General features: G+C 44.8%; 1 protein-coding gene across 2 annotated transcripts in view; it reads right to left on the reverse strand.

The window, feature by feature from the left end:
• The window catches only part of FNIP1 (folliculin interacting protein 1), a 67,404-nt gene extending 63,076 nt beyond the window's left edge, over window positions 1–4,328 (reverse strand). For both annotated transcript variants that reach the window (XM_072145966.1, XM_072145964.1), the window contains exon 1: window positions 4,080–4,328. In XM_072145966.1, the coding sequence (XP_072002067.1) occupies window positions 4,080–4,168 (89 nt within the window). In that variant the 5' untranslated portion in view covers window positions 4,169–4,328. The remainder of the gene's footprint in view (window positions 1–4,079) is intronic.
• Window positions 4,329–11,691: the final 7,363 nt, after the last annotated feature.

Consider the following 11,691-nt stretch of genomic DNA (forward strand, 5'->3'; position numbering starts at 1 on the left):
GCATATACGTCCCCCATACTGCTGTGTGAATGCAGCCTAAAACAGTACCTTTTATTTTATAAAACTTAGAAAATTGCAGAGGCTGCATTCACACAACCTTGTGCGTACCCAGACCGAACCCTGGGCAAGAAACGGGCAGGCAGGACGAGGGGGAGGGGAAGGCTAAGAGCTTCTTATTGTTCCTCACACCAGAAGAAGGCAAGCAAGCGAAATATAGGACATAGATATTTATGCCTTAACCTATACCATCAAAATCCATTTTTGCAGTGGATTTTGGTCTGAAAAATCTGAAGCCTTTATGACAGAATTCAGCAACAAAAAGTGTGAATTGTGGGCAGAAAATCTGCACCTTATATATTCCATATGGACATACCCTGAATCACCATATAGCATATTTTATATTATTTCTAATATTCATTTTTAAGCTTTCAATATATGTATTATCCGGCATTAGGAACCCCAAGGTCATCACATCACTTCTACTTAGACGGCAATTGACAGCCACATGTGAATCACTGCAGACACCTATGTACATGACACAATGTATGAGTATGGAATTCATGTGATGCTGAGGTCATCACTGCTAATAATAAGCGAGGCATTAGAACCCAATGACACATCCTATGGCACAGCCTCAATCGGGGCAGGGGCACACCTGCAGGATGCCAACCACCTGCTACAGGGCCAGTCTAAAATGAAAAGGTCCTATCAATTCTATATGACTATGATTTACTCTGTATTGGCTTATTTTATTTGTATGTGTCCCCTAGATTTTGAAAAGTGCTGTGGAATATGGTGGCACCAGATAAACAAAATTATTATTAATAGGTATCGTAGCGCAGTTTATTCCACATAATGTGAACTCATATAAACCAGGTTTGTGTTGTCTTATACAGTGAAACTCCTTTATTTTTCTAAAATGACCGTTTCCGCAGGTACATTGAACGCAAACAAAGTATAGAAGTATATTTGGCGCTGGGCCTTGGGCATTGCTGACAGCCGATTTCCGCGTTTCTCCCTAAGTACATAACCATGAAGACGCCTGGCTCACCACATGATTTTATTTTAAAAAAAACAAAAAAACTGCAGGTAATTACCTGTTCACACCAGTCATGGGGTGGGGGGTTCTTTTACACTCTACGTTTAAAGGGGTTGTCCAAGTCTAACAAAAAATAGTGAAGTGTAGCCGAAAGGGGGTGGTTCTACATAAGAAAAAAAATAAACATGCCCACCCCACACAATTCCCATCGTTGTATCAGGTGCTGGGACATGGTGAAGGGTGGTTGTGCCCAGCTAGATGTAAGCTGCAAGAGCAAGCTTAGACCTAGCAGACCTATACCGGGGCACAGAGAGACCCTGGAATGGGACATCAAAGGAGATAAAGCAGGGACACTTATTCGTAGATCCATCTTATATTTCTTATCCATGGCTTACTTCCTTTAAAAATCAACTTTTAGAATTATGCTAATAAGCCAAAAGGCTCTTGGAGGTGTTACCAGAGCCCTGCTGTGCTGTAGCTTCAAAGGCTTTTACACAGTTTCTCCCCTCCCTCTGCCTAATATAATCTTACTACAGCAGAGGAAGCTTCAGCATACAATGGGAGATGCTCCTGCGCAGTGCATCCTGTGAAGCTACAGCATGGAGGGGCTTTGGTAACACCCGCAGAGCTGATCAGCTTATCATACTTGTAAAAGTTAATTGCAGAAGGAAGGAGACCATATATACATATATAACAAAAAAAATAAGAAAATAACCACAGCCACGGTGTCTGTGTCTATGAGTAAGTTTCCCTGGTTTATCACGCTTGATCAGGTTGAAGGTTTATTTACCTTCAGCTTCCCACACCATAACTACTGTTCACACAGTGCCAGGAGCCATGTACTAGCCTTAGCAGCTATGTGTAGGAGAGTAACTTTATTATTATTTTAGAATACAGACACTTTAAAGGAAATAATACTGGGACTCTAAGAACCCTTATAAATGGTGCCCACCAATGATGAATGATAGGGGGCAATACTAACGCCTAAAACATTGTACCTAATAGGGCCCAGATTCTCAAGATGGTCCTCTGTGACATAAATATACAGGGATATCTCACTGGTTACTGGATAAATCATATGATCAGGAATTGACAAAGATGGACGGATCGTCTTTCCACCAATAATGAACAGTTTCTTGTGACTCTTTCCTTATCTAAATGTGACCAGGAGACAGAGCAGTGTGTGCCAATGGGCAGCCCCCTCTTTCTACACACAGCAGGAGGGGCGATTGGAGGACACCTTGCCCTAGGAAAGGGACATCTGAGCACGGTGGTGACGTCCATAGCCTATGGGGGCTATGGGTACTGGCAGATGAGCAGAGCCTACATGGTACAGTATGTGCCCGTTACCTGCTAGGCATTGCTGTGATCCCATCTATAGCAATAACAAGGCTATTCATGTATCCGGAGAGTAACTGCCTGTTATTGGTATCTCCGGCCCCCGGAGGAGCCCATTTGTGTCTGTATCTTTATCACAAAATGAAAATATAAGGCCTAGAGCTTCTTTGTCTTAAATAAAAAAAAAGTTCTACTGTAATTAAAAAAATAAATAAAAAGGATATTTAGACAAATAAAAGCCACTCTCCATCGTTGTAACTATTCAGTTTCATATTCAAAATATGTATCAAAAATCCTGAAGGTGTGCACTTATCCTAATCCTTCAGAGACTGGTCATCCTGTACTGAGATCCGGCCACTGTGGACCATCTATAAAGTACCCGGACATGGCAGGTGTAATGTCTATATAGTAATCAGTGCACAGGCATTATCAGCTAGTACTGGCATATAATACTCATCAGACAGTGATGTTACAGCACAGGCGAATATGCATCAGGCTGCTATACATTACTGTAGAGCCACAGGCTCTAGAGCTGCATGGCATTCTGGGACTTGTAGTGCTACAGGTCTCCCCGCAGAAGTGCATTCTGGGACTTGTAGTGCTACAGGTCTCCCCGCAGAAGTGCATTCTGGGACTTGTAGTGCTACAGGTCTCCCCGCAGAAGTGCATTCTGGGACTTGTAGTGCTACAGGTCTCCCCGCAGAAGTGCATTCTGGGACTTGTAGTGCTACAGGTCTCCCCGCAGAAGTGCATTCTGGGACTTGTAGTGCTACAGGTCTCCCCGCAGAAGTGCATTCTGGGACTTGTAGTGCTACAGGTCTCCCCGCAGAAGTGCATTCTGGGACTTGTAGTGCTACAGGTCTCCCCGCAGAAGTGCATTCTGGGACTTGTAGTGCTACAGGTCTCCCCGCAGAAGTGCATTCTGGGACTTGTAGTGCTACAGGTCTCCCCGCAGAAGTGCATTCTGGGACTTGTAGTGCTACAGGTCTCCCCGCAGAAGTGCATTCTGGGACTTGTAGTGCTACAGGTCTCCCCGCAGAAGTGCATTCTGGGACTTGTAGTGCTACAGGTCTCCCCGCAGAAGTGCATTCTGGGACTTGTAGTGCTACAGGTCTCCCCGCAGAAGTGCATTCTGGGACTTGTAGTGCTACAGGTCTCCCCGCAGAAGTGCATTCTGGGACTTGTAGTGCTACAGGTCTCCCCGCAGAAGTGCATTCTGGGACTTGTAGTGCTACAGGTCTCCCCGCAGAAGTGCATTCTGGGACTTGTAGTGCTACAGGTCTCCCCGCAGAAGTGCATTCTGGGACTTGTAGTGCTACAGGTCTCCCCGCAGAAGTGCATTCTGGGACTTGTAGTGCTACAGGTCTCCCCGCAGAAGTGCATTCTGGGACTTGTAGTGCTACAGGTCTCCCCGCAGAAGTGCATTCTGGGACTTGTAGTGCTACAGGTCTCCCCGCAGAAGTGCATTCTGGGACTTGTAGTGCTACAGGTCTCCCCGCAGAAGTGCATTCTGGGACTTGTAGTGCTACAGGTCTCCCCGCAGAAGTGCATTCTGGGACTTGTAGTGCTACAGGTCTCCCTGCAGAAGTGCATTCTGGGACTTGTAGTGCCGCAGAAGTGCATTCTGGGACTTGTAGTGCCACAGGTCTCCCTGCAGTAAGAATACATGGCGCTAACAGGTATGTAGACAGCTGGCTCGTACCTGAAGGCATAGTCCTCCCTCGGGTCCCTGGAAGGAGACAGCTGGCCGCTCCTCTTATTGAAAAGCTTCTGGAACAGAGTCGGTGGCATATTTCAGTATGTGCGGGGCATGGAGAGCCTGGCACGTCTCTAGCTCGAGCGCTCCATCACTGCACCAGTCATATGACTGCTCTGACACCCGCCGCTGCTGTCACATGGGAGGGGCACGGTGGGGGGGGACTGCACTTACTCCACGGTGGATGAGGACTTTCGATGACGTCATTAGCATGTGACCAGACTGAGATGGAAGGCGTAACTGTAGAGTTTCTGGGGTGGGGTGTGTCTACAACGGAGCTACTCCTAGTAGGAATGATGTCACGGGAAGGGGCGGAGCATCCTGGGAAAGGGTGTGGCTTTCTATGTTTTCACCCTAACTATGCAAGAAGCAGAGAAGTTGTAATGAGGTGGTGTAATGTCTGTATACATGGAGGTGAGGGTGACTGTGCCGGACTGGACTGGTTGTTATTAGGACTGAAGTAAGGGAACAGGGGACTCAGGTGAAGGCTGAGGTAGCCAGAGAAGTATGTTACATGGGACTGCATGTCTATGGGGATCAGGTTAATGTTCCATGGGACTGCATGTCTATGGGGGATCAGGTTAATGTTACATGGCACTGCATGTCTATGGGGATCAGGTGAATGTTACATGGGACTGCATGTCTATGGGGATCAGGTGAATGTTACATGGGACTGCATGTCTATGGGGATCAGGTGAATGTTACATGGGACTGCATGTCTATGGGGATCAGGTGAATGTTCCATGGGACTGCATGTCATGTCTATGGGGGATCAGGTGAATGTTCCATGGGACTGCATGTCATGTCTATGGGGGATCAGGTGAATGTTCCATGGGACTGCATGTCATGTCTATGGGGGATCAGGTGAATGTTACATGGGACTGCATGTCTATGGGGATCAGGTGAATGTTACATGGGACTGCATGTCTATGGGGATCAGGTGAATGTTCCATGGGACTGCATGTCTATGGGGATCAGGTGAATGTTACATGGGACTGCATGTCTGGTGGGGGCCGGGGTGACAAGAAATGTATGTTACATGGGACTGTGTGTCTGGTGAGTGCAGAGGTGGATATTACATGGGACTGTGTGAAGGTGGCAGCAATGACCAGATTTGTATGTTACATGGGACTGCATGCCTGGTAGGGATGAGGAGAATGTTGCATGGGACTGCATGTCTGGTGGGGGCAGAGGTGACAAGAAATGTATGTTACATGGGACTGTGTATCTGTCTGGTGAGCGCAAAGGTGTATATTACATGGGACTGTATGAAGGTTGAAGCAGTGACCAGATATGTATGTTACATGGACCAAAAAAAGAAAGGAAGCTGCAACAAGCCATAAAAAGTAATATATACTTTATTTTGGTGTCAATACACAAATATATACATAATGTATGCAACATAATATACAAAGGGACACAAGTGGCCCAGATGAAATGAGGGGCAACCACAGAGTACAAAAGCCACCCTCCCCAGAAAGCCCCGTGATCTATAAATATCTGATGTCTCCAAAAAGTAAAATCTAATTGAAAAGCAAGTAAAGCAAACGGGGGTACGGATATCAAATAGTAAATGCAGCCAACTTGAAGACCGGAGGTACCTTCCGGCCTCAGTAAATCCGCATATATCAAGTACACTCAGACGAAGGCATAATGAAGACCGATCGGTGGGCGATCCTAGGAGGGAGGCCAATGAATTACAACCCCACGCGCGTTTCACTGATGCTTCGTCAGGAGGTGTAGAATATGTGTCGCATCGACTGCTATATGATCGCCATCCCACTGAAAGACGCTCCCACCGCGTGACACGCTCCTTCCATGAGGTCGCTCACTGGAAAACGAGTCACCTGAGAGCGCCCTTCCCGGATCACATGACCGGAGAGGCGCTGTCATGGAGACGCGTCCCCCTGCCGTGCACTTCCCCATGCACGAGCGCGTCAACAAGACGCTTAAGCAGGATATAGCAGGTACATGTAGTACATAAATAAAACCTTAATAGTGATAAGCTAATAAAAATAAATACAAAAAACTGTATCCGACCCCTCAGTATATGATATTAATAGTATGGACCGAACCTAAATACCCATATGTATAATAGTCCCAGGACCTATCTCTATCCTTGTATGTAACGTCCGAGAGTGTATGTTACATGGGACTGTATGTCTGGTGGAGGCTGAGGTGATTGTTAGATGGTACTGTATGTCTGGCGGAGATGAGGTAGCCAGAGAAGTTACATGGGGCTGTAGGTCTTGTGGGGGATGAGGTGAATGTTACATGGGGCTGTATGTCTGGTGGAGGCTAAAGTCTATGTTACATGGGACTGTAAGTCTGGTGGGGATGAGGTGGTCAGAGAAGTTGCATGGGACTGCATGTCTGGTGGGGCTGAGGTGAATGTTACATGGGACTGCATGTCTGTTTAGGGCTGAGGTGTATGTTACATGGGACTGTATGTCTGGTGAGGGCTGGGGTGGCCAGAGAAGTATGTTACATGGGACTGCATGGCTTTTGGAGAGGAGGTGTAAGTTACATAAGATTGTGTATCTAGCAGGGTATGAGGAGACAAGAGATGCATGTTACATGGGACTGCGTCTTTGGGGGGGGCTTATGTGACATCCCCTACATTCTTACACCTTGGAATAAAGTCTCCCGTGCATTACTGTATAAGAGACTTTTCCCTCGGTGGGATGTTCCGTCATTGCTGCAGTTTGTGGCCATGAGCTGCAGCATTGGAGACCCCTCCTGTCTTCACCACATGGATGAAGGGGCTGCTCCCTGTGCCTGCAGCCATTCACGTACGTGGCACAGATGACACAAGACCATCAATATAATCAGTGACATCAGTTCTGGGGGGTCCTATGATGTCACTGATGATTCTCTGAGCAGAAGGGGCAGATGGATGATGTTACCGATGGGCTCATCACTGTCATTAGGTGTAAAATTCTTTACTCGACGTGTGTGAATTTTTTACCAGGTCAGCAATGGACCCTGTTGGTGGTATGCAGAATTATTGACCAAAAATTGAAGCGTGGAGAGGGTACCAATTAATTGGTAATGGGCATTCCGGTTTTTCTCAGGAAGCTGGATCATTAGACTCCGGCCACTGAAAAGAGACGGAGATTGTGTGGATTTAAATTTTTTATTGAAAGTCCAGCCAACAGACAGGATTTTCTGATGGAAAGTCCATGTGCGGTTACATGTGCCAACTTTTACATTTACTAAGGGCTTTGCCCCGAACTGTTCACGTTCTAATAGGCTGAAACTGCTTGCACAGGTATTTAAGAAGTATCTGAGCCGATATTGTGTTACACACGACCCTTTTGTAGCGCAGCTGCGCTTGCCTACATGCGACACAAATTAGGGGGCGTGCCGTCAGTCGGTCTGACTGATTTGGACAGAGCACCGCATTTAACTTGCAAATTATGTTGCATGCCCTACGTTAAAGGTGCACCACAAAATAGATGGTGAACTGTCGGACCTGAGCGAGGACGCGACACATTCATTATTTCTGGTGCACAATCTTAGAAATTTGGTGCTGGGTGCGGCGATTCACTAAGTAAATGTTCCCCAATATGTGTTGCCCTAAGCAACAGTGCTAATAAGGTAAAGAGGTGCAGCATTATGCAGAGCTTTGATGGTGAGGGAGATAATTATAAACTATTCGTAAAGAGATGGGCAACCAGGGAAGTGACTGGCACAGACTGGAGGCATCTGTGTAGCGTTTGGTCTGAAAGACGAGCCTGGCTGCTACATTAAGAATAGATTGGATTGCAGAAAGTTTAGTGAGAGGAAGACCGATTAGTAGGGAGTTACAATAATCTAGGCAAGAATGAATCAGAGCAACAGCATTTTAGAAGTTTCAATTGTAAGAAATGGTTGCGTGTTTCTGAGATGCATGCCACAAGTGATTGAATTTGGGGAACAGGTTTATGGGGAACAGGTCCATAGTACAGTCTCAAATAGCAGTTGCCATCGTTACGGTTCAAATATCTTTATTATGTAACAACGTTAACAGAGGAAGAGCTTAGGGCACACAAGACAGGCACATGTTCGGGTCGCAGCCCCATACTTAGTTATGGTAAGGGTTTATAATCAAGTAAGCCACTGGCTCAGACAAAAAACACATATAACCAACAAAGCAAGTAAATGGGGGGGACAGGGAGCAGAGGAGAGCAAGGGGAAGGAACACTGTAGGGGGGAGGGTTTGTCTGCGATAGCTCAAAGATATGAACATAATGAATGCATGCCAGTGAATGTTACCCATTTATACCAAAACTAATGATATATGTCAATTTGGATGTTTTCTAACACCCTAAGTTCTTCCATGCGCCTAATTCGATTCACGTCCTCAATAATAGTCTAGTAGTTGGAGAAGTAGATTTCCACAACCTGGGAATCACCAATCTCATCACCACCAGGAAATGTCATAATAGATCTCTCTTGATGTCTTTGAGACGTCCTGGAAGCATGGATAACAGAGCGATGGCCGGGGATAGGTTCCCGGTGGTTCCACATAACCTCTACTAGAGATCCCAAATGGCATTCCAGACAGCTGCCACTACCCCACAATCCCACCAAACATGGAGCATAGTGCCCCTAGAATTCTGTCAGCACCAACAGATAGGGGGTACTGAAGGGAACATGCTGTGTAGAGTAGGGATCTCTCCCACTGCACCTTCATAAATGTACTCGCCCAAAACCTCCTCTCTGGCCCTCATATAAGGCAGTGTTAGGTCCTCCCCATTGCACCAAGAAAGCATTTTGTAGATGAGACACCCCTTGGGGTATTATTGTGCCCACAGAGCATATAGTCTTAAACACAGGGGTCAGCGACTGTATGAAGCCAGGCGCCTGGATATGTTCTCCCGTCCCCCAGTATGTCGATTAAGGGTCGTGTCCCTGCTCCTGATAGGACCTCTCCCAATTTTTTGTGACAACCATTATCCTGTAATAAAAGGGCCCCCCCCCCTTTAATAAAAAAGCCTACACACAACTCCATTAACTGAGGGGAATACAAATGAGTTTGTAAGCCGCCAACTGCATTTAAATAAACGTGGGCCGAATATCCCGGGTCTAACCAGCCAAGGCACATGCATGCCGCCATTTTGGTGACGATCATCGCTTTCTGTGATGACATAGGGGAGTTCAGATCATCCCCCAATATGGAGGCAAGCACGTCCTGCATTAATTAAATAATTGCAGCTGGCAAATTCAGGGCAAGTTCTGTACTGACCTGAACTTTGTGGTTCGGACCGGTACCGCACTAGTTACAACCAATGGAATTAGTTTCAGTAATTTTTTTTGTAACAACTTGTGTTTGTCACAAAGTTGCATGAAGGTTGTCTTTAGATCAAGGCAATCGCCAGGTTGTCGCTTTCAAAAAATATATAGGTTTTAGGGGTGCAGGTTGTGACAGCCTCAACACTTGTAGCTGAAAAGCTGATTTTTGGCTATTGTTGTTTTTAGTTATTTTATCATGAATTATTCATGTGAACATAAGACTATGAGTTATCTCTGAACTCTACACATGTTCATCTATTACATTTACAAAAATTGTAAAAATTGGTCTGACCAATAACACAACAAAATTTCCAGAAACGCCTGGCAGGTAAAGGGTTAAAGCCCAGAGCAGAAAAGAATACTAAAAGCACAGAAGATATGTTACCAGAGCCCCTCTGTTTTGCAGCTTCACAGGCTGTTATACTGCTACTCCCACTGCTGAATGTGTGAATTTCTCCTGGTCTACACCTGACAAGAGGTACAACAAGGGAATGGTGTTTGTCAGCTTTTTCTTTGTCTATGGATACTTCTCCCACTGTGTTAGCATTACCCCCTCCCCGCTGTAATCTGAGGGAGAGACAGAGGCTACAGCGTGAAGGGGCTCTGGTAACGCCCTCCAGAACCCTTCTGGCACAAACTCAACTTTTAAAAGTTGAGTTTTGAAGGAAGGAGGCCATGAATAACAAATATAAGAAGATAACCAGTCACAGCGCCTGAATCTATAAGTTGGTGTCCCAGGTTGGTTTTGGTGGTAAAATTTCCTTTCAACTTACCTTATAAAATATTATTGCATAGAAAATGCACATTTAATCTATATACAACATAGCAGATAAATTAAGTATTAAACCTGTATTTATTTAGGTTTCAACATTTTAAGAAGTGTTAAAAAAAAATACATGACGAGTCATAAGTAGCTGCAGCATTTCCCTTCATAGATGTGCGCCATCTTGTGGAATGCATGGTACACAACAACTACATCCTAGTATGGAAACCAGTCTGTGGCCAGGACAAGGGCTGGGTATAGAGGTGGGGGTATAGCGAAAAATAAAATCAGGCCCTGAGAATTATGCTGATCACATTATACTCTTATTTTACAATTTTAACAAACTTTCCCAATATCAATTATTTAAACATTTATTTTAGTAATTGTCTTCTACCCCCCCACCCCTAAAAAAAAAAAAAAGTATTTGCACCAGTTCCTCGCCACTTGCTTCAGTTAAACAGGAGATAAAGTAGACTGCTCCAGATATATTTGTCCTTATTCTAGGTGTCCAGATTTCTAATTATTACATGGTACCTTCCCCCTCAATATCTGAATTCGTAATCCTTTTCCACATAATTATGAAAGGAGACTCTTTAGATGTCATTTACCTAACTGGCTAATATTGCATAAAGCAATTAGCTTTGTACCACCATTATTATGGCGTTTGCCATAATCTCACTATCCTTATATCTGAGATCCACAGTAAAATGGTCTTCATATCATTAGAGAGCTTGACAACCCCAATTTCTTGTAATAACCCGGGGACTGCCTGTTTTGGAATTTTGTAATTAGTTATGTACAAGATAGGGTCCGGAGGTTTGTTCTTAAGTTGAATTTGTATGCAAGTCGAAACTGTATATTTTATAATTGTAGATCCAGACAAAAAAAAAAAACTGGCCCCAGTGACAATTGGAGTTTAAATATTTTTTGCTGTAATGGGACCAATGATTATCAATAAAGCTTCATTACAGACACCTTACATCTATCTGATCATTGCAATCTGGGACTATAGTAAAGCATCTAGAGAGCTTCACCAGAGGTCAGAGGGGTCTGTCTGTAACTATGGGTTGTCTGCAAGTCGGGTGTCCTTAAGTAGGGGACCGCCTGTATATATTATTGCAATCCCAAAGGATATGGATATCATCTGCTCCTTCTTCCTCACATCAGGCACGTCTTGATTTTTTTTCTCCACCAACAAATTATAACTTTTTTTAGGGGAGTAATACAGTTTACTTTGATAAACATCCAGGTGACTGGGTTATTCTCTGATAACCTTTTAAATTTGTTGCAGACTTTCAGAAAAACATCTATGGCCTGGCGGAGGACTTTAAAAGAAATAAATGAGTACTTACCTCTTCCAGCATTCCTGGGTCTTCTGCACCGCAGCCTGTCACCTGTTATATTCAGCGGTAAGCCCCATAACAGAAAATGGCACCCAAATGTTCGATACAACACCTCAAACAGCTCTGTACACCATCGCATGATGTAGTAAAACACAAAGAATAAATAGCCAGACAA

Source organism: Engystomops pustulosus, chromosome 4 (assembly GCF_040894005.1).
Source record: "Engystomops pustulosus chromosome 4, aEngPut4.maternal, whole genome shotgun sequence".
NCBI classification, from domain to species: domain Eukaryota; kingdom Metazoa; phylum Chordata; class Amphibia; order Anura; family Leptodactylidae; genus Engystomops; species Engystomops pustulosus.